Raw genomic sequence first — 23749 nt, 5'->3', positions numbered from 1 at the left:
AAATTACCATGCATGAATGCAAAAAAGCCTGATCAGGAGTAATTAACACGGCTTCATATGCAAATTTTATTAATGCAGAACTACAAAGTCATTATGCAAATGCAACTTTCGTCAAGCCTCTTGACAAATATTCAGAGCTCCAGCCAAAGAACAGGTTTTTCTCTCTCTCTCGTTCTCGGCCTCTCTCTCTCTCTCTCTCTCTCTCTCTCTCTCCAACTCTATACTTTTTTCCAAGGCACAGAGAATGTATAACAAGTATGTTAAGTTATTTTGAACTTGGGAAATCTTTTTTTTATATTCTTATGGAAGTTTAAATCTTAGCAGTAAGGCGATGATGGCCAGGCATCCGCAATTAAAAAGCTGGCTCTTGGTAATGACTGTTTGGCTTTGGAGCGAGGTAATGAACCTGTAATTCTGGGGGAAGCGTGGGGGGGGGGGGCGGATATGAATATGCATGAGGCTCACTGCCTTTGATGATTAAAGAAAATTTTAATATTTAAATGAGTGCATGCAAAGTGATTAACTGAAAAAAGCAACGAGGCAAAAATCTGAAAAGGATTTCAAGATGCTGAGAAGAACATGGATGCAGCTTTCCTTTTTTATGGTCTATTAATGACTAAAACTGTTTTCTCTCGTTCTTTCACTCTCTCTCTTTCTCTCTCGTTTTCAGCTTCTCACTCCTCCTGGCTTTTCCTGTTCTTGCCGCTGCTGGACACAACCCAAATGCGAGGATTTGGAAGGCATTTCAAAAGCCAAGTAAAGGTAGCACTTTCCTGAATTTTGAAGTAGTGGATTAAACACACAGGAGGGAAGAAATTAAAGTCTGGTTCACCAAAGGGGATGGCTTTGGCAGCATAAGGCTATGTTATAACTACGGAGGATGGTTCGACATGCACCGCAGAGGACCACGTTATCAACCGCAGATTAACATAGATGATGGTAAAACCAGACCCTACTTTACATGACACCCACAAAACTAAAAGCTTTAAATATATCATTGAATAGATTTTAGCTTGATTACATGTTGCTAATATAAAAACACAAGTTATTTGAAATTTAAAGGCTTAGCATGCAGTTTAAGTCAGTAAACAAACTATTGATGCACATTTCAAAGTGCATAATCTGGTCTAGATAACATGACAATAAAATCCTTGCATGTTTGGTTTAACATCCCAAAAACTTACCATTAAAGTACAATTAAAAGGGATAGTTCTGATAGTTCACCCAATGTTGTCATCATTTACTCACCCTCAAGTTGTTTCAAACCTGTATGAATTTATTTCTTCTGCTGAACATAGAAAAATATATTTTTTTCCTTACCATGGAAGTCAATAAGGCCCATCAACTGTCTGGAACAACTTGAGGGTTGCATGTAAATGATGACAGAATTTTCGTTTTTTTGGAGAACTATCCCTTTAACATGCATCTAGACTGCAAATTTGAAATACATGCATGAGGGAAAGAAAAAGAAAAATGCTGCATTGTAAATCTGAACTGCCAATGGCTAGTGTGGCTAATACAGGCATTTAAAAAAGAGAGGGGTGAGTAGAAAAAGGGAGAAACTAGACAAAAGTGGGCAATTATCACTTCAAAACGGCTGCTTGGTTTGGCACTTCAGCCTTTATTGAAACAACTAAAAGGGAATAAAACAAGAAGACTGGCAAAAGAGCTATGTCTGAAGCAACATAAAAAATCAAACATGCATCTATCTGTGCACATTGATTCAGGCATAGCCCCTGCACCAGGGCAGGCCGTCCTCCTGCCAAGTCTTTGTGATTCTTAATTGAAAAAATGGCATGTGCATCATATTATGGAAGCATGTTTTCGATATCTCCGCGCCTGTTGTGTCATTATTTATTGAAGAGCCCTCCCAGTGTATATGTTGATATGAAGAGAGGGACATGTACTCTCAATTGAGATGTTCTCCGCAGCGAGGGAGGATCCTGATATCTGTTTATTCTGGACTGTGCATGTTCATCTCTGCTGGGCAGAAAATAAGAAAAACATACCATCTTCTGATGTACTCAAAATTCTGTCTGCTTCATAACAATGTTAAACATCTTATGGGCAGCGCATGTTCTCTCAATTCCACTCTGTAAATATTGAATTTAGACATTACAATTGAGAAAATGAGAACTGTACATAAAAGATAGACTAAACCATGCTAGTCGATGAAACCTGAATGAAGCCAACTACCTACATAGTTACTCTAATACCTAATAACAAACAAAGATGAAATCTAAATAAATGCTAACAATCAAAACAAAGCACATCGTGCACAGTTTACAACGCTGGCAAACCGTCCTGGCACCACACCACTGCAAGTGAAACTCCGAAACAAATCTTTCTGGGCAAAACCTCAAAAATAGGTAGGAAGTGAGGGCACGTAACAGAACCGGCTGGCCAGGCTCAGTATCACTCTGAAACCTCTGAGAACAGAGATAGTCTCACTATTGAGATAAAACAACCACATTTTATTACTGAAATAAAACTTAAAGTACAATGAATATATATTAAAGACTTAAAGGGATAGTTCATCCAAAAATTAAAGTTCTGTCATCATTTACTCACCCTTAAGTTGTTCCAAACATGTATGATTTTCTTTCCTCTGCTGAATACAAAATAAGGTATTTTGAAGAATAAGGGTAAACAAACAGTTGATGGGCCCTATTGACTTCTATAGTATAAAATAAAATAGTATAGTAGTCAATGGGAGCCATTAACTGTTTGGTTACCGATATTTTTCAAATGATCTTCTTTTGTGTTCAGTAGAAGAACGAAATTCATGCAGGTTTTGAACAATTTGAGGGTGAGTATATAACGACAAAACTTTTATTTTTGGGTGAACTTTCCTTTTAAACAAACCCTCAGTATCATTTTTAACATTGTGCTGAATGTAGCATGTAAAGTACAAAAAAAACCTAAAAATGTTCAGTTACCAAAGCAGAAATGCGCACAGTCAGCATGATTAATTTATTCTGTGAGCAAAGGTGTCCAATAAAATAATCTGATAATGTAATTTCTATTCAACTGGCCATGTGATCTCAACATGCAGTTTCCCATAAGGTGAATTACTCCATGCTAAATAATACTTATTTTATGCTACTGATAAGACCGGGGTCTTTTTACACACATTACTATTCATTCCTTTGCATGTTAACATTTTTAATTAAGTAATAAATAAATAAATAAATGACTAAGAGCACATTTAATTACCATTCACAATGAATCTGTGACCATCAAATATGCCGATACTGAAAGTGTCAGGCCACGAACATCAAGGGTTTTTGGCTCCTGATGAATCGATTTGCATTACACCTATAAACGGTTCTGCCACTAGACTCAAGACGGCATTAATGGCAGGTGCGAGCTCCGAAGCGACATGGGCCCGGCAGTGTGATCACTCTCAAGGAGAGGCAGTGTGAGAGAGGAAAAGTGTTTGAGGTAAATTTCTTTATAAATATAGCATGTCTCATGAAATATTCACCGCGACGATCTGGTGAGCCAAGGGTCAGAAATAACTCCCCCTGTCGCAGCACTTGTTAGACGTGTAAAGCTGTGTGAGTGTGCTTGGATGGTGTGAGTGGAGAGAGCTCGAGAGAGGGAGAGAGAGTGAAACGCTGACAGAAACAGGGCCCCATCTCGGCAAAAGACATGTCCACCATCTCACCACGTGCTCCGCTGGCGTTCCTATGGTAATAGAATGCGAGTTAACTGATGCAGCCTGCTGTGAGGTTTTGACTGAGCACTAATGCGATTGTACGGCAATTTTTCAATCATTTATAAACATATATTTACAGTGCTTGCAGTATTGACATTCCTTCCTCAATACTGACATTTTTAGTACTAATCTTAGTATTAAAGTATTAGTACTATCTTAGCGTTAAACTTAATTTAAATAAGTTTAAACTGCTTAATATACATTTAAACTTTGTTTTAAAAAAATTATCAAATAATGAATCAAATGATCTAAAATCTTTGTTCTCAGCATTCAGAATCGAATAGGGACGACAGTTTATTTGCACACTGAATACTGATTATTTTTCTTTCGTAAACCTAATTGCATAGCTGTGATTGGATGGCAGTCAATATAATGTGTAAATAAATACACAAACAAACCAAAAACTGTATCTGTTATTTCCTAATGCTCTAAACCATCACATTAACACAACCATTACTGCAACCAAACATATCTGGACAAATCAAAAACTTTAAGGAACATTCTCCTCTTCCTATTTGTCACTCTTATTTGCATGCTAATATTTAAGCTAACCTCAAATATAATGTAGGTTTTAAATGACACATGGCTGCATCACCACACATTCACACCAACAAGAGCTTGACTACTACCAACAGTAAATACTATTCCTTTATTTACACCCCATCTGAATCCGTTTTCTTGAAAACTTAAAACACTACCATCCCTGTTGAGTACTGTGCAACACAAGTATGACAAACAGAGCTTGACAGTCTTTACTTTCACCACTTTTTTGCCTATTTAAAACATAAAAACTTCCCATCTGATCATTTATACGTCAGTGACTGAGGATTCAAATGCTTATTTAGAGAATTAAACATCAGCAGGCAAAGTAGAGAGACAAATAGGAAGCTAACATTTCCTTAAGAGTTTAGATTATTAGATTAGATTATTCAGACGTGATAATGAGACCACTTTAGACTGAGTCTACCTTAACCAAAAATACATATTCTAGGAATTTATGCATATTATCTCTTTGCATAATCCTTTTGTTTCAGGTTCATGAGATCATATTACATTATTGCTCTTTAATTAAGGCATCCTCACAGCGAACGGTTTCAGCACAATGCACCGTGGTTCATAGCACCTCTATTGGAGATCTATAATTAAATAACACGTACCATTAAATGCCTGGCCAGCTTCAGCAGGCTAAGCCATCTAGATGCATTAAGGGGTGGTAAATGTCGTATTTATTTGTTTATTTATGTACGTATTTCACATTTGGACTGCTTAATGGTGCACAGTGGCAACAGCTAGCTATGTCGGCCATCTCAGAGCTCTATTCGTCAGTGCCACTGAACTGTTTTAACCTTGCTGTGCTACACAAGAGGTGCTCTAGCGGCTCGTGCACGCAAACCAAGCCCTTCCTTTGCCCCCAGCAGCAGTTCCTATTGCCTGAGGGTATGCAGAATGTCATATTTTATTTAATTAGGGCCATTAAATATAATTAAATTCCGCTGAAACTTAAGAAGGCTAAGTGGCAATACAATACGGTGCCGAGCGAGCCTGTGTCCTGCTGATATTTATGCAAGAAATATTGAATTCAACCCTCAAGTGGTTCCTCTTCAATGGCTGTCCCGTATTGTCATAGATAACGTTGACTTTTTCATACACACTAATAAAGAAAAAGCCACTGGGAGAATTATCACTAAAAGCAATTTCAGTAATCAGAATACTTTATCACAGGGTCTTTTTCGACTGATTATAGGGTTTCGGGAGCAAAGCACATAGTGTTTAGTTATCATTACGGAGTCTCAAGAGAATGGTTACGTATGTGACTTAATGAAGTTGCCGTTCAGTACCTTCAGTCAACCAAAAACAAAGAATCACTTGGATGATTTTCTTCCTAAAGGCCCGTAATATACCGCAAGATATGAGCCATGATATTGGGAACGTTAACTTCAGGAAGTAAGACCTGAAATGAGGCTCTTTCCATTGGACTATTGGTGAATCACACGCGAGAGGCCGAAAAGAGAGGGCTGATGTGATGGAGGCTGACATGTGGGAATGAAGCGGTGCAGTTTTAAACCTGTCACAACAGTGCTCGTGTGTCAAGGTTACACGGACGGTTTAATGAAAAGATCAAAATGCCGCTGTGAGGGTCTGGAAGTGCAAGGAACTCTTACGAAAATAATGTTGGTATGATCAGAGTTGGCTTTTGGAATCTTATTGATGGATCCAGAAGTGGTCTTCCTCATCCACATCTCTCTCTATCTATCTCACACATTCTCATGCTCTCTCTCATTTCTCCACTTGAAGCTAGCAGATGGATATATTATAGGAGAAAAAAAAATTCATGAAAAATGATCTGTGCTTTGCCGAGCAAGAGTACCACTGATATTTTCAAGGCGGAGTGGCTGAGTGTTTTTTTGCGTGTCATTTTCTGTTTCACGTCGAGAACAAATGGAACGGGAAAGGTTTAGCATAAAAGAATACTTTAACCTGCTGGGAGGCAATTATGAATACAAGGCAGCCTGTGAGTGTTTAGCTGCATGCTCAAGCTGACATTCAAGCGTCTTAATCACTTTCAGAGGATGTTTCATCTGCCGTCATATTCTTCTCTGCGAACTGCCTCCCTCTCCAGCCCTGAATTAATGAAAGGTGTAAAATTTACTCTTGCCTTGGTAAATCATATTGCAGTTAGCAAATGAGCACCTTTCATTTTCAAATCCCATTTTTTTAATTCTTAAGTTTAAATGAGATTAAAACAATTTTTCAATGCAGATCGTACCACAAAGGTGGCTCGAAATGACGAGAGATTTAGTCATTTTGTATGGCATTGACTGAAATAACATGAATTGGGTAATCACAATTTTTTTAATCATTTTTCTTTTCATCCTTAAAATATAAGCTAATGTTTTGTTTAACATTTTACTCTGGAATACGTAATTTAAAGGTTTGCATCAACAACAAAAAAGATGTATTTTCACAAAAAGAAACAAAAAGGACAAAGATGCAAATATACTCCAAACACCCGCAAGTGATCAGTTGACTTAACATAACAAAAGTGAGGAAACCTATTGCAGATAAACTTTTTTCCATTACTCATTAGGTTTATTTACGTAATAACTTTAAGGCAATGGGTTTCCTCACTTATTTAAGTTAAGTCAACTGATCACTTTTTTACAGTGAAGTGTCAATTGCAAGTGAAATTGACTTAAACTATAATAATTTACAGTCGAACTATAATGAAATTCAACTTTTGCTGATGTAAGCTATGTATCATTACTGTCACTTCAATGAATAACTTATCATTAAAAATGTTCAATTAAGGGCGCTTGCATATCTATTCCATATCTTCTCTCTTTTGCATATATTTTTTTTTTTCAAAAGTAATTCTTATAAATAAATTATAATATAGAAAATATAAAAGGTTCATTTGACTATTTGCTGGTGCACTAAAACTTTCACTTTTGGACCCTGACCTCTTTATTTAGCAAATTGTGTGGTTAGCAAAGCACACGTTGTCAGTCTATAAAAAAAGAAAACATCACTGACGAACTGTAGTGGAACAGTTTGCACGTAACTGTGTGAACGCTTGCATCATATTTCACAACTAACGCCAACACTCTCTCTGTGCGAGCAAGCCGAGCAGCCAGCCAGTCAGTCAGTCTGGGAGTGAAGTTTGCATCATGTGAGGTACTGAGTAATTTAGCAGCGGCCTCATTATTACAGACATTTAAATACACGAGGCATTGTGGTGGCACGGAATAAATTGTCTCCGATGCCTCGGGTAACTTTCGCAAATAAGGATTGTGAGGCATTAAAAAACGACGTTATTAAAAACCGAGGCAGTGTCATAAGCCGCTCCCCTGCGTTTCCCCCGGTAACTTTGTCCAACCTAGAATATTATTTTATGAGACCCATTTCCCAAGATCCCTACGGCTTCTTTGTGAAGGACTTGACTGCGCTGTTTTGTAAGATAACTGGGAGAGTTCTCTCCCTACAGCTGGACTAAACTAAACTGCCTCTTTACCCCTATTCAATAGGAAACTCACTCTTTTAATCCTACTCCATTTCTTTCCTTCTCTCTTCTCCTTCTCTCTCTATCTATCTCTCTTTTTTTTTTTTTGGAGCATTTGAATTTTAATGAGCTTTTCACCTTTTAAGCAGATGGCTCAGGCTTGATTTCTCCATGAAAGTAGGGTGAGTTCTCTGTCACGTCTTGCACAATTTGTTTCAACTACCAGAGTCCTTCAGGGGGTTTTAGGGCTTTGAGTCAGTAATGTGATGTTTCACTTTGCACGGCGTAGGCTCCCCTAATGAAATCAGCTGAAGGAAAAACAATCTCTCTTGAGGCTCGCAGATGAGCGGTATCACAATCACTACAGGACGCCCAGAGTCCTACCGAGGTAAATGAGTGCATGTCTCCCTTTGTCTGCAACTCTGCAGGCTGTAAGTGTATGTTTGCGCACATTAGTTTTAGAAAACACGCTGGCGAGAGAACGTTCGAGTTCATTAGCGTCAGCTTCTTATGCCTGCTCGAAACTTTTCTGGAGAGAGTTTGACCTACCTGCCAGGCCACTTTCTAGCTTGGGGCAAATTCCTTTTGGGGGCGTCAACAGTCTCTCGTCCTCCTCTTCAGGTGTCACCTGGATTCCAATTTCGACCGGTTCCACCACTTTTCTCAGCTCGGCGCGGGGCGGTGAGGGGCTATTGCGGTCTGCCATCTTGTCGTAGCAGCCGTGGCCAGCCGTTAGACCCTGGCATTGCTTTTTCTTGTGCTCGATGAAGAGCAGAATGTCCCCAAGTGGGAAGGTTAGTTGGCACTGGCCACAGGTAAGGAGGTCGTGGTCGCCCAACCCCGGAGGCAGAGTCCCAGGCATGCTGGGATCCAGCAGCGGGTGAGAGTGGAGATCAGCCACGGCCACTCCCGCATCCACATGCTCAGCTTCCGCTACAAGGAAGACCAAAAGACAGAAGTGTTTTGAGAAAACATGAAATCTTAATAAAATCTCCATATGTGCAGTGGTCTAAACAAATAAAAAATGGTTAATAACTTAGTCTACTTCTGAAATTACTTTTCTTTTCTGCATTTACAAATGATCTTTAACTCATAATTTTCCTCTTCCAGATCCATTAGCCTGCCTTCTTTTGTAAATAGAAATACATCAGTATGGGAATTCAAAATAAAATATTGGCCACTTGGATGAGTGAAATTATTAACCAATAATAATAAAACTACATTTTTCTTTTCTTGCTTAATATTCTGTTTCACTCTGAAATGCATCACTTTATGCAAATTCAATGCATTCACAAATGTTCGTTCATCTTTTACTCATAAGTTAAACTCACATCTTTAACTCATTAGTTGCCACCGTATTATTACACAAATTTATGTGGGGGAAAACATTTATATATATCAGTATGGGAAATTGAAAATAAAATATTTTCCGATTCGATGACAAAAATGATTAACCAAAGCATAAGATGCCCTCACAATCCAATCAAATAAAATTTCACTTTAAATTACTTCCTGTTTAATATTCTGTTTTACTCAGAAATACACTAGTGACTTTAGGTAAATTAAATGAGTTGATAAATGTCGATTCAACTGAATCTACATCTTCCCATGCATTTTCCCTCCAAAACTGCATCCCTTGCCATCTTCATTCACTAATTCGTGAAACAAAAACCTGACTTGAACACATCTGTGCAGGAAAATTGAAATAAAATACAAATGGCGTGGAACTTGATACATAATCACACATTTTCTGAGTTCAGGGTCAGGTCATTTAGCATTTAGTTATTTGGCAGCTTGTTAAAATAAAGAAAATTAATGTTGGGGCCCATTTAAGCATTCACCTATGTCCCATGACAGTCCCACTAAACTTCGAGAGCAGAAAATAAAGGACAACTTCAATTTAATCATCCCAGTGGCCACACACGAGGCACCTCACTCTCGTTCGGCGTGTTCTGTCCTGTAACCAGCCAACGCTTGATAAACATCCATATGTGAGGCCAAGACCCAAGAGCAAGGAACCGTTATTAATATACAATACAGTACTTGTGAGGCTGAGAATGAGTCCGCCAGGCTTGAAACAGAAAGAGAGTGAGTCTGAAAAAGCAAGAAGGAAGGAGGGAGGGCTCCGTTTTTGGCTGTGAGAGATATTTGCACAGCCATGAGAGCAAGAGGCCCTGCAGATCTTCTGGTTGATTCTGTCACCTAGATAAACAGTGCAGTGCGACGGGCGTTGAAACCACAGAGTACCCCGGACAACCTCAGTCCCTCTCCCTCCATTTTGAAATTTCAGCCTCACCTTTAAGTATGCGGCCACAATTGGCCCTTTGTAGCCCAACGCTGAGTGCAAGAGCAGTTTTATCAAAGACAGTAGAGGCCCTTGACAAAGCCCCCTCGGGACCCCCTGACAGACAGCTCTGTTGATGTTACATTTGACAGCTTATCCTTGCGCCATACTAATCATAAGATCTAGACAAACACCTCTCTGACTGCCACTTTACACTCTTCAGCTTCCTGTCACTGCTTTCATGCTCTCTCTACTCAACACACTGCATGATTTGGGTGAAAGCAGGGAAAAAGAAGAAAAACACTACCATAGCAACACTTAGAGCAACACAGCAAGCAGGTGCAGATTTTTGAAGTGCACATATATCTGGGAAGAGAATGAAGGAAGGAATTCTCAAATTGTCAGAGCCTAAATGACAAATGTGAGACTTTTTTTTAAAGAAACAACGATCATGTGGAACAACCCATAAGAGCACATATTAAGATGCAATTTGTTAGATTGTTTTAATTATTAAATTTTGTTTGTGCATGTTTTTTGCTTTTCACCAGTACGGGGCCTAAAAGCCTCTCTGAGGCCAGAGAAGCAAGTGAAACTGGAACGGCATGAGAAAAGACAGACGCCGACCGAGACAAAGATGGAGGAACGGAACACTCTGCTCACACAACACAGGTAGCCCTGTTTACATCTCCCAGAGGAACCGCCTAACCACTAATTTTCGATGATAAATTACGAGCAGCCTGCACATCCATCTGCAATTTGTCCACGGTCCAAATTATGAATGCGGACAGATTTGTAATGTCAAGCTCGGAATGCAGCTTTGAAAACGACACCACTAAACTCCCTCTTATCTCCATTTCAGACGAATACGAACTACATTAGAGAGACTTTAGATCTGCATCCTGTTAAACAACAGCATCAACACTTTGCAATCATATTAAGGAAGCATTACAGTTAGCATAAATCATTAAAATAAATCTTATTCAAGCACACATTGTCACTGGGTTCAGATTTTGCACCATAATGAAGGAAAAAACTGAAGATGACTAAGCTACTTCAACCCCCCTTAAATCCAGCCCCCCGACCCCGAGTTAGATATATAGGAGTGGAGCACAGACCACCTCAGGGCAATATCAGACCATCTGTGCATAAGATAAGTCTGCATGTAAATAAAGAGAAAGGCCTGTGCAGGGACTCATCAACCTACACTGCACTGAAATTATGACTGTGACTTCCATGCGTTGACTTATTTCAAATATATATCTTTTTTTTCTTATATATATATATATATATATATATATATATATATATATATATATATATATATATATATATATATATATATATATTATATTTTAAAATATATATTTTCTAAATATCTAATTATTTTTTTCCACAAAAAAAATATATTACCATATACATATAAATTATATTACCATATATATATATATATATATATATATATATATATATATATATATATATATATATTAATTATAAAAAAATATATAAGATTTGTTTTACCCCACAATAAATACATTTCCCCATTACTGTGGGAGGTCTCACAACAAAAACTGTTTTACATATATCTGTAACATTTAGCTGTATTTGCACCTGTGAGCACATGCACAAAAAAGCATATGCATTTGAACCGATAAATGAAGATTGCTTGCAGGCATGTACGTGAGCAATATGTGTGCATGTGCGCAGTTTTGTGTGTAACGCATTTGTGCATCCTGGGAAGCTGCACCAGCAGAGACACACACACACACACACACACACACACAGGAACGACTAACCCTAACATACACATCACTACAGGAATAGGTAATTTTCTATGATTTATAAGTTCAAAAAGACAACATGAACCACAGTGTATATATTTGACATTTGTAATAGTCTAGCTGTAATTTGCCAAACAGGTAATGTACAATTAAAAAAATGTAAAAAATAAGCAGTTCAACTCTCAGACTGCGTAACAGGAGGTGAGAGTGAGATTGCAGCCTCTCTGTACTGTGGGAGAGAATTTAAGGTGTGCCAGTGGAAAGCGTTAGTTTAATGTGTCATAGGTCTAGCACAGACCTGAATCAAAGTGACAGCTGGAGAAAAAACCCTGAGTGGTTAAGAACGAGCGCAGCTGAAATTTTCTCTCTCCCTCTGTCCCCTTCTTTTGCTCTGTCTGTGCCAACCACAGGAAACACGCTGCTTGCAAGCAACGCCGCTAGTACGCACTTCAAAAGAAGGGACCCCCGTACACACAAAGTCAAGACACACACACCAGGTGTTGTAATCATGTAAACATACGGTACAGTCTTGGACTTGGACGGTAGAGTCTGAACTAATTCATGAGGGAGTAAAACACCATAAATATGTCATTAATTCACCCTCATATCATTCAAAACCTGTATGACATTTTTTCATCTAGAATGTTCAAGCATCTCTTTTCAATACAATAAAAGAGAATGATGACTGCAAAGAGAATTTTGTGTAAATAAAACTTCAGTCGAAGATTCAGAATATAGAATATGAACAACTATGATGGTGCTTTTATGGAAAAGAGCAGCTCCTTCATTCTTACAAACATCTCCTTTTGCATTCCACAGAAAATAAAAAGACTTTTAGGAGATCTTTTCTTTTAAATAAGTCTCTTGAAGGTACGAGATTGAACTATGCAGGCCCGATCCGGCGGTTTGCGTTTCCTGCTCTAGGCAAACAGGTGAGAGTCTGCAATTCCTCACAGTCACACACACATACACACACACACACACACTCTCATCCACCAGCGATAACAATGCTGTCACCAAGGTAACATTACAGCTCATGATTTTCTCTGATCCCTCAACAAATACTCCATATAATTCTATCAGGGCCACCGAAATGTCAAATGTTATTTGTCTTTATCAAGCACTCTCTGGCAGGCGGAGAGAAAGACAGTGAGGGACAGTGGAAGTAAGACAGTCTGAATAATATTTATAGGTGGCTAAAAAAGGATGATATGAAATTAAATCTCGACTTTGGATAAAATACACTTACATTTTTACCTCAATTTCATTTTGAATGAAAAAAGCACAATAAATACAGTAGGCAATATTTTTCATGCACATAATACCTTAACATCCTGCAATTAGTATAACATGGAAATGTTAAAAATAAGCCTCATTCACCCAAGAAATCAACATTTATATGAGTCACAATGAACGCTAATGGGATTTCAAGAAAAAATAAAAAATAAAAAAAGACATGGCTTCCAAAAACGAACATCACAAGGCACGTCTTAACACAGTTCTGGGATTTATCCTTTTCCATTCTGGATTTGCGCACCATTGTTCATGGGCCCTCTGACTCATACTTACGAAGTCTTTTTGTTTGTGAAGAACCAAATTGCTGTTGACAGGTATTTGGCTGATCACGGTACAGTCTGGCTTTCCCTCTAAAACACACAAAGGTCTGCGTGTTACGTAACAGCGCTTTAGCAGCCCAACGTTAGCGTACCTTTCATCCTCGGACAGTCGCCCTGACCTAACCTAACCATTAACGATCGGAGCTATTTGGCTCACGGTTGAGCTGTTGAGATTTTCCGTATCGATATCAGGACGAAAAGTCTCAGACATCTTTCAGGGTTTTTTCAGCCATCGCTAATGTTAGGGCCTAATTAGACAACACACACCATTTAACGGATTTCATACTGTTTTTTACTGGGTCCATATTTTCGTATTTAAATCTTGAAAGACTTTATAATGCTGTCCAGATATAAAGATTTACCCCATGCCAATTAAAGCCATTCACAGAACTGTGTGAGCGGAGGGTTGAGCGTGCTGAAAATGAAAGCCAGGGAAAGGGCCTAATCAAACAATAAAAAGCTCCGCTTTACTATTTGTGCGTTATTTTCTTATGTTTCCCCATCAGCCCAAGCTGCACAAGAGCAGAAGCAGTGGGTGGGGGCTTCGCTGTTTGCGCTGCTACGTACGCAAACCTCACAACACCAGCCCACAAACTAAAATTGTGAAATACCCACTCCGAGCCCCCGCTACCCAAGCACATAACAGAGATGCAGGCTAGCTGAGTAGGACAGGCTGGATTTGGGTTGAGCCTTCCACTCAGATGGCATGCAAATAAACACACACACACACAAACAGATTGACAAAGAGGTAGTGAGTCAACAGCAGCAATCTTTCTAATCATTTCACGTCCGTCTTGCTTGCAAAAGGCCTGTGTAACACATGCACACTTATCAGAGGCGCGTACAGGAACTTATCAGGAATTAATAAGTCTGTCATTAATCTGTAACCTACAGTCAAGCGTACCAACGCTCAAACCGCAAACCTCCGCTTTGCGCTAGGCCTCTAGTTTTTCCTGTTTTCTCTTGCTTCTCTGTGACCTGTTTGTTTAGCTAAATTTGTGTCTAAATGCATTACATAAAACACTCTTCAATAAGTGACGCCATCATGTTTTAGAAAACTGCTAGCCCGAAGGCCTTCGCAGATCTTATAAAATAAAAAACAAAGAACATGCACAATATATCCTGAATATCCTTGTTCAGGATATTTAGATGCTTTAGCTTGCAGAGCGCTTCTGTGCAGATGCAAAGCGCCTCGGCGAGGTTTTGAAACACTAGTAAATGCGTGCGCTGTGGTGGCGTGCATGTGTGAGCGCATAGTGTGGTGCATGTGCAAATGAAGCTGTTAACAAGAAGAGAACAGGGATCATCGTGGCACACGGCGGCGGTGGAATTTTAAAAGCGTGATCCTCGGCCGCTGCCATGGCACTAGTCCATTGTTTAATTTAAAAAAGGGGGGGGGGGAGAAAATGAGTTGTCTTGCAGGTAAAAAGAGATTAACATGATGGTGTCCACTGGGAGCCTGTCTAAGCATCACTAACCCTTTATCTGCAAATCTCATCAGGGAGATATTACCTAATATTTTCACAAGGAAAGAAGATGGGAGGAATTATGGGTAGCTGGAATGACTAAATATCACCTGAAGCTTAGCTTCTCTCTGTTTTACCCCTGCAAACCTTTTGTTTCTAATCAAATAACACTAAAAGGCACGTGCTGTATATCACAATCGCAGAACTAGTAACACATTCCCACACAACACACGCATCTTATGCTCAGGAAGCGGAGCATTTCCATGCTTGGAGCCGGTCAGAACTCAGCCAGCTGTGGGACGTCAAACACTCAAGCCACTATTATGAGTGTCTGTCTCTCATAAATCAAGCCATGGAAAACTATGCCCACTTTTGATGCCGTCCAAAGGAATCAAGTCGCCTTGATACATTTATACTGACAGACGGCTATAGACTTCTGTACATTTCATCAGAGAGGGATTTCTGTTTCTCTCTCCCTCTCCTGCTCGTGGCGCAAACAAAAGGCACCTGAAACTGAAAGGAAGAGAGAATATGCAAGCATATTAATCAAATGTGCCAGGCAGACATTTTACCCATTGTTATGTGGAGAGTGTAAGCTCTGTAGAGGCTACCATTTTTTATATCACAGACTCAAATTTATTTATTTAGATGGCAAGAACAATAGGTCCTCAGTCAGTGCATGGGGCCCACAAGTTCCAGAGACACTTCATCATTCACTTTTAAGCATGCTTGGAAAAATTAACGAGGTGACGCTCAACCTAAATTTGTTTGTTTTGGTGTCACGCTTGATGTCCTTTCTATATTTAAAGCTACACCTATCAAATACTTATTACACATCTAAATGAGCACTGAGAAGTGATCCAAGTCTCACTGTAAATTATTAAATAAGTGCTTGAGCGCTAAAGACAAAGTAAAAAAAAAAAAAAAAAAAGCGAGAGAGAATGACAGAGCCATCATGTTTTAAGAGCAGCTGCTGCTGTGAGGCGTTGACAGTTTGCATCTGAGCATGTGTGTTAATGGCAGTATCATTTGAAACATCTATGCAGAGTCGTCGGAAGCCGCAGCCCCCTATTTCACTCGACTTAACCATTTAAGTACATTTAGGAAATATGTTTTTAGACTTTTTCAGAACTGCCTTCCACCCCCACTGGCAGACTTAGAGCTCCCCCTAGCAGGTCATGGCCAGCAAACTCTGCACTGCAAATGCAAGGAGGCCCAATTCAGCACCCAGACAAAACGAAAATAATAACAAGGACAATTGATTTCCTGAACTATAAAAGAAATTCATAAAATGAGCAATTAAAAAAGAAACTTGAATATATTTTCAGACCTGTTTAGTTTTACTTAAAATATGCTATTTAAATTAAAAAAAAAATAATAATAAAACCCTGCCTATTTCATACATACTTTTGCAAATTACAAATAAATAATCAAACATTTTAGTAAAAAATAAACAATTAAAAAGGAAAAGACGAATTATTATGGATTTCTGAAGCTGCACACCTGCATCCAAATATCTGGACATTTTTAGTTACTATAATCAAATATGTTAATATCTTAGCTTTAATCAAAACACATTCTTGCCTACTAGTTATTATCATAAATTAAATTCTCTCAGATGTGGTGACATGAAGTCATGGCTAAAATTGAATTCCTAAACACATTCAAAGCAAAGTTCCGAAAGACAGTTTCCTGTCTTATGTGAAACATAGATCTCAAGCAAGAGCTGAAAATTTATGTTACAACTTCATAATTCCGCAGCTCACCGGAGGAAAATTACCTTCTCGCTGTCATCTGATTTCATTCATTTGAAGATGACATCTGTTAACTCGCTTTTAGATTTATTTTTAAAGCACTACTGTATAGGCTATAAGGCACTACACTGACATGACAAATTGAACAGGTGTAAAAATCTCATTTAAATTCAGCTAAATCAGTGATGAAATGATCACATGAATACTCTCAGTGAACGTAAACATTAAAAAAATGTATCTAAAAATTACAGTAATTTAGAGAACATTAAGGGCTTGTACGATACTTAATTTTCATAAATAATTCTTATTATAAAACGACAAAATTGTAAAATACTGATGAAAATTTCAACATGTATAAAGAAAATATGCTAAACACTGCAACCGTTCGCATTTCACGCAGAAATAATAAACCACTGGGTTTATAGAATATGTGTTTGAGTGGCATGATATAGCACACAACCACAGGCTGATAAACCATTAAAACTACTGATGTACAGCACTGCAAAGTTTGCAGATCGCTTGCGCCGAGAATACATAAATTACCATGTGGACGTAGACCACACACACACACACACACTGTCTCTCTCTTTATCTCTCTCTCTCTCTCCTGAACACTTGAGCAGACAAAAATTGCCACTCACTAACTCGAGGCTAATCCAGCTAAGACACCGCGGTTAACAAAACTAAATACCGCAGAAGACATGCTGACGAGCAGACATGCACACACACACCCTTGTTTACAGCTCCAAATATGTCCTCAAAAATGAAATTTTAAGGTTGGGACCTTTCTGTTTTTGACCTTGACATTTAAAGCTAAATTTGACTATTACAAAGAAAAAAAACAGATATCAACTGTTGTCCACATTTCATTGCCAATTTTGCTGCTCTACAAGAAGCTTTTTTCCCATAATCAGCCACAAATCAAATAGAGTAAGAGTGATCAAGCTGGCACAGGGTCTTTGAGCTTGCACATTTGCAAACTAGCATGCATGAAAAATGTTAGTACTAACAAAAACACTCTTTACATCAAAATCATAGCCACAAACTCGTACACATCAGCATGTGATGAGAATTCCGAACGTACCCCTGAGCTCAGATGACTATCTGCTAGCACCTGGCCTACATGCCCTCTGCATAAAAAAAACACTAAGGCACGATACGTTTGAGGAACCTCTCTGAAGCTTATATATTCATTTACCGGTGATGCAATGGACACCTTTCAATCTCTAGTTTCTGAGAAGGAGAAAGTCAACCACCTTCCTTTCTCTCTCTCTTTTACAGTGTAAAAAATACACAAAAGCTTGATGTCTAAACTGGCGTCTGCTTTAGTCTGTGCACGTCTGCATTTGTGTCCGTTTGTGTGTGTGAGGGAGAGAAAGCACTCAGGGAAAGTTCCTTGGTGTAACTGGAGCATTCTGAAATTTAAAGCCCAAATTAATAACGACAGCAATTGTACATGCAATGACTGATGGGACATGTGATAACTATAGCGACAGAAATTCAAAAAGGGTCATTTTCTACTAAACCAGAATGATTGTTTTACATGCGTATTGAACTGATGTTGATGTTATTGATGTGATGCAGTAAACAAAATCGGTTTGCACGTGGTGGTGCACAATTTAATATGAGAAAGAGATATAAACGACTGTCATGATCGCATATACGGATGACACACAAAAAGGGCAGCGGATGCCCTATGGCAAACCTAGCTACATGCAATGCAAACAAGATCATGTGCATTAAGCTTTAAATAACATCTCAATTCTCAGTCTGTCATAAGGCATAGTCATATTCGTAAGATTCAGGCATATTTGTAAACTCAACAGGAAATTCAAACACACAAAGCAAAGGCATGCTTAATGTTTACAGTGCAACCGCGTACATATGTGCACGAACAGTAACAGATTAAGCCATTGACAAAAGAATGGTGTGTGTTAGGGCATATATGCACAGCATACATGGCCCTAACCCTGCAACACAAAACAGATTTGGGTGGTATTACATCACTAGGTTCTGCTATGAATTATCTATGCTCTGTAGACTACACTTAAGCATGAATATGAAACTATATCAGGACAGATTTCATTGTCTTGTGAGTTATCTGATATGTTTTACTACTACAGTTGCATTCTAGGAAAAATACACATTATTTAAATGAGTTGCTGGATGTGTATATATATATATATATATATATATATATATATATATATATATATATATATACACACACACACACAAACACTGTCTCCTACAAATGATGTAAAAGTCTCTCAAGGAAAATCTAAAAAGGAAATTATCATCAAGCAATCGAATATAACTCTTGTCTTTGTTTGGAACTTTGTCACGAAAAGTCTCTCTATTTCAGTATCTGCCTCACATTATACGCTGTACAGTCACAACCTTGACTCGGGGGCAAAGCTAAGTGTGAGAAACATTATTAGACCTATGCCTCCTTTGTTTCTTTGTATTGTGCAAACTTCTGTTTTCTCCATAAAAGTACAGGCATTGCATAAAAAGTTGAGTTGTGTAAGAAGCCAATTCAAAAATGTATTTTCTTAATTAGTATAACAGCCAAAGTTAAAGTAAACTTGACATTTGTATCGCCTACTTTGAGATCAAGTTAAATTTCATTTAAATAATTTTCCTTCCTCTGACACCTCTTTTCCTTCAAGTGCACATCTAAGATTTAAAAGCACAAATGTTGCACAATTACAATCAATTTAACCTATTTTTAAAAAACAAGTTCTCTGCAACGGTGCAGTGTGTGCACTGCAAAAATAAAACCATAAACCGTTCATGTGCTCGGTGGTTACAGGTAGCTGCTCACCTTGAGAACTACTACACATATCTTGTCAAAAAGTCAAAAATGTCAAAAATGAAACATGATATGAAGTTATACTGCATTAGGATTTGAGAAGACAGGCCTACAACTCCAGCAAGCCTTTTTTGTAGGCAAAATAAATTTTATTTTATCTTGCAATAAATTATTTTAATGATCATATATAGCCTAATAAAATGTCCAATTCATATATAGGGATTAAACAAGAGAAAATAAAAATAAACCATGTTCACTCTAAATTAGCATCATTTATGAAATGATGTCTAAATACTAAAATAACATGCACATCATTCAACCTACTCTTCTATTTAAACTAACTGAACTTAACTTTACATAAACTTTGCAAATACTTCAATAATCAAAGCAATTTAAAGTTTTCAATCTCATGGCCTGCAAACAATTCTTACATCAATCCAAACTATCTGATAGCCCATAAATTAAAAAAAACACAACTAATACAAAACATACTAAATGAAAGATTTGTATTTTAAGGTAGTCCAGAAAATGGTTATATTAATTCTTTAAATACAGTTTCAAGCAAATCACTTTTTAATTCTTTTTAAGTAGCACTAAGTATATAAAACTGACTGTTTGGTTAAAGCTGAACTCATAAATATCTTAAGAATTAACTGAATTAATTCAACTGTTCCGATTCTGTTCTTCTACTTGAGAAGATTATAACGATTTAACGCATTTTAATGTAACACCATAACACAACGAACTCACACACCAATCGTTACTCTCATTATTAAACCGATTAAAAAAATCGCTAAACAAGGCTTAATAACCACCAAAACACAAAAAAATAATAAGTAAAACAAAAGATTGACTTACGTGTTATAATTTCTCTTTGCGACAAATGTTGAGGGTTTCCCTGCTTGCGACGGGACATTGCCCTGGCATTTACACTGGCATCGCCCAGAGACCCGCACAAGGAATAGTCGGCTCGTGTCTTCTGTCCTCCGTGTCCGTGGCGTGAGCTTGTTTCCTCCCTCGGTAACAAACTTTTTTCCTGGGACTTCCAAAGAACTGCCACAGCTCCGAGCCGTGGATAGAGATAAGGGGTTCCGTGAGGGAAGCGAAAGTGTCTTTGCGCTCCGGCTTTCCAGATGACCAGAGACGCGCAGACGCTCAGTACCTCAGCGACACATGCACTTCAGCTGTGCCGCGCGAGATCTGTCCGAGGGCGAAAATATCCTTGACGAGTGACAGTTGTGAAGAAACCACTGGAAATGTCTCAGAATGTGATACCCGGTGCGTTTGGATAGGTTGGACCCTGTGGTGGCACTCTCTTCGTCCGGTCTGCGCCTTGAGGATTTGTCAAAGGCAAGTCGATTTTTTTTTTCTCTGAGTCAAAATAATTCTAAAAAGGAAAAATAGTCTACTTATTGGATTGGATAAAAACGAATCCAATTTCTCCTTGAGTTGGCACTTGATTGTGCCAAGCACTGGACAGTTCTTCTTCTCTCCTGGGCTCGAAGTGCATGCGATGCCCGGTTACTTTGCACTCTCTCCAACTCTTTGCACTTGCTCCCCTATTCGGCTTTGCGCACTGGAGACCAGGGACATGGACTTGCCACCTCCTTTCCAAATGAATGAAGCTTTTTTCTCTCCCTTTTCTGCCTCTATGAAGATTGCGGAGTCCTGCTTCTCCGGGAGCTCTCTGTGTCTCTGTGGCGAGGGCTGCCTCCGTACAATGGGATAAAATTCAAGTTCAAGTGCGGACGTGACGTTAAGTCTACAGTGGGAAAGAAAATTGGAGACTGCAAGAGCACTGGGGGCGACTAGTGGTGGCTTTTCACAACTATCGGATCACCAGAACAGTGGTGGAGAGCGTGGACATCGCGAGCCGCTGTCTTACACACACACACACACACACACACACACACACACACACACACACACAAACACACACACATACACACACGCGCGAGCGCGCGCGCGCACAAAGACACAGCACCTAACAGACCGGCGCACTGCTTGTCTGTACCCGTTTTAGTGCAAATAAAACAATGCAATATTGCATGCACAACAACGTTAGCTTTTTTTATGTATAAGAGTTTTTCCGTGCCTATGGTATTGTGCATTACATTTAGATATTTTATGCATGCAAATAAATAATAAAAATAGGGAAACTGTGATATTGATAGTCATGCATTAACAGTACATATTCAAAGCAGAAAATCTCAAATTATTTGATAGAAAGATTCAAGCTTGAATGCATGCACAAATAATACACTTCAGCAAGACATAGGTGTGCTGTTTTCCTCACAAGCAATAAATTACATGAGACAAGACAGGCGTTGATATACTCACATCACATTTCTTCTTTATGTGTTTTATGTCTTACAGAAATGACATTATTGAATTAAACACATTTTGAGAAGGAAAAAATCTGAAGGAAGAGAAAATATTGTGAAGTGTACAATGTAAATTTTTAATCCGTTTTAGTAGGCAATCTAATGTATGTTTTTTATCATTTAAATCCACATATTATTGTTGTTTAATTTTTTTATCACATTTTCAGTATTTGAACAAATTAATGAACACTAGAGTTGCATGCGTTGAAACGCAAGACTGAATACTGGAGGAAATGAAAATAGGGAGGTGTGTTGTGCAAATACTTGCATGATTTGAGTTTACTGGGTGAAATGCAAGCTGTGTTCCTTTGCTTCTGTTTTACACTCAGCGTGCATCAGTAATATGAAAGCTGGTCATTTGGCTCAGATTTTTGGGATAATTTCTCACTGAAATTTGAAAACTGTAAAGAAATAAGATGATATGCGAGATATAAGTGAATAAGCATGGTCAAAATTAAGGTTCTTCTGTGGTTTTTAGGTTTAGCAAAAACCCGTCTTGTAAAAAAAAAATGACATTTTTGATAATACATTTTTGACTGTATATGATGTTAGGCGGCAGGTTCTTCAGTATTGGTATAGGTTCTTTAACATTGTGTTTTAAAAAGCTAAAAAGTATTTTATCAGGCTCTATACCTTTTTTTCTCATTAGAACCAACCTTTATTTGTATTAAGTCAAATCACCTGACATATGTGACAAATAATATCGTGATATAACTATTTTAATAAAAAATAAATTCCAATGAATCATGCTTTCTGGGTAATCTACTTTCAAATACTCAGAGTTTGCATCTTTGTTTTAAAGTTCAAGTTTTAACCGGGGCTTCTCATCAGTGTCACTCTATAACCTGCTAGTTTGTTTAAAATGACACTTCAATTAAAAAATTTGAGGTCACACTTTAGTGTTCATACATGTGTTAACACTGAGGAAAACTAATGAGCTACAAGCACAAAATATGTAATTATTTTCTAGAACTGCGTGTAATTTTGGCATTCTTTTTGTTATTGCTATAGCACTTAATTATAGTAACATGTAATATGTGAACATGTTTAGTATCAATTAGATAGACATTTCGAAACATGCTGTGGAAAAGTCAGCTAATGGTATGGGATTGAGAGGGAAAAGGACAAGTTATTACCATTTTGATTCATATTGAGACTGTACCTTCAACAGTTCATTAACTTGGTGTGTAAAAGAGCCAAAGGCGCACAGAGGGTCCGGCTTTTGCCAGTTCAGAGGCAGGTAGTGCCCAAATGAGAGTGTGTCTGCGTCAATCCATCTGCTCATTATCCATCATGGGATGTGATGCTGGGTGGCACAGTCTCGCCAACAATGCTGTATATCCTGCCACTGTCTCTCACATATCCTCCGCCCCTGAACTCTGCTAAATTACACAACAACTTTCAAGTAAAGTCTTTGAAGAGATTAATAGATAGATGGATAGATAGACCGACATGTAGATAGGCAGATGGATTTCTTGTCACATATCAAGGAAACTGATTCTGAGTTAAAATTACATTTGAAATACCAGGTGTTGCCAAAAAAAGACCTTTTTTTATGATTTACAAGAATGTTTAAATCTGGAGACATCATCTTCCTGGATATCAAGGTTTTTGCTGATATGGGCTCTGCTGCTGGATTATTCTCCCTATAAAAACATGAAATGTTCTCTGAAAAGCTTTGGTTGCCCACAGCTGAGAATCCTATTTTATTGCATGAATTCATTGGACACATCCATTACTTTGCTCAGTATCGTATTGACATTTGTCTCTATAACGATAGTTTTGGCTGAAATTACAGGGGGGAAAAAAAGAAAGAAAACACCCTGAGAACCAACTTTTTCCTCCATACATTACCAGTGAGAGTGTAGGAATAGTGTCTTTCATTCTTGTTGCCTGCAGCAAATGTGTGCACATGTAGATTGAGAGGA

At 38.2% G+C, this 23749-nt stretch overlaps 1 protein-coding gene across 2 annotated transcripts in view; it reads right to left on the bottom strand.

Moving 5' to 3' along the window:
- bcl11ba (BCL11 transcription factor B a) overlaps nt 1–23180 on the bottom strand; it is a 51733-nt gene extending 28553 nt beyond the window's left edge. For both annotated transcript variants that reach the window (XM_077239243.1, XM_077239245.1), the window contains exons 1-3: nt 22984–23180; nt 20296–22222; nt 8271–8654 (exon numbers count right to left, since the gene is read on the bottom strand). In XM_077239243.1, the coding sequence (XP_077095358.1) occupies nt 8271–8654; nt 20296–20353 (442 nt within the window). In that variant the 5' untranslated portion in view covers nt 20354–22222; nt 22984–23180. The remainder of the gene's footprint in view (nt 1–8270; nt 8655–20295; nt 22223–22983) is intronic.
- Nucleotides 23181–23749: the final 569 nt, after the last annotated feature.

The sequence above is a fragment of the Siphateles boraxobius genome, unplaced genomic scaffold (assembly GCF_051911475.1).
Source record: "Siphateles boraxobius isolate OS27281-9 unplaced genomic scaffold, OSU_SipBor_1 22, whole genome shotgun sequence".
Taxonomy (NCBI): domain Eukaryota; kingdom Metazoa; phylum Chordata; class Actinopteri; order Cypriniformes; family Leuciscidae; genus Siphateles; species Siphateles boraxobius.
This window is presented reverse-complemented; position numbering and strand designations above follow the sequence as displayed.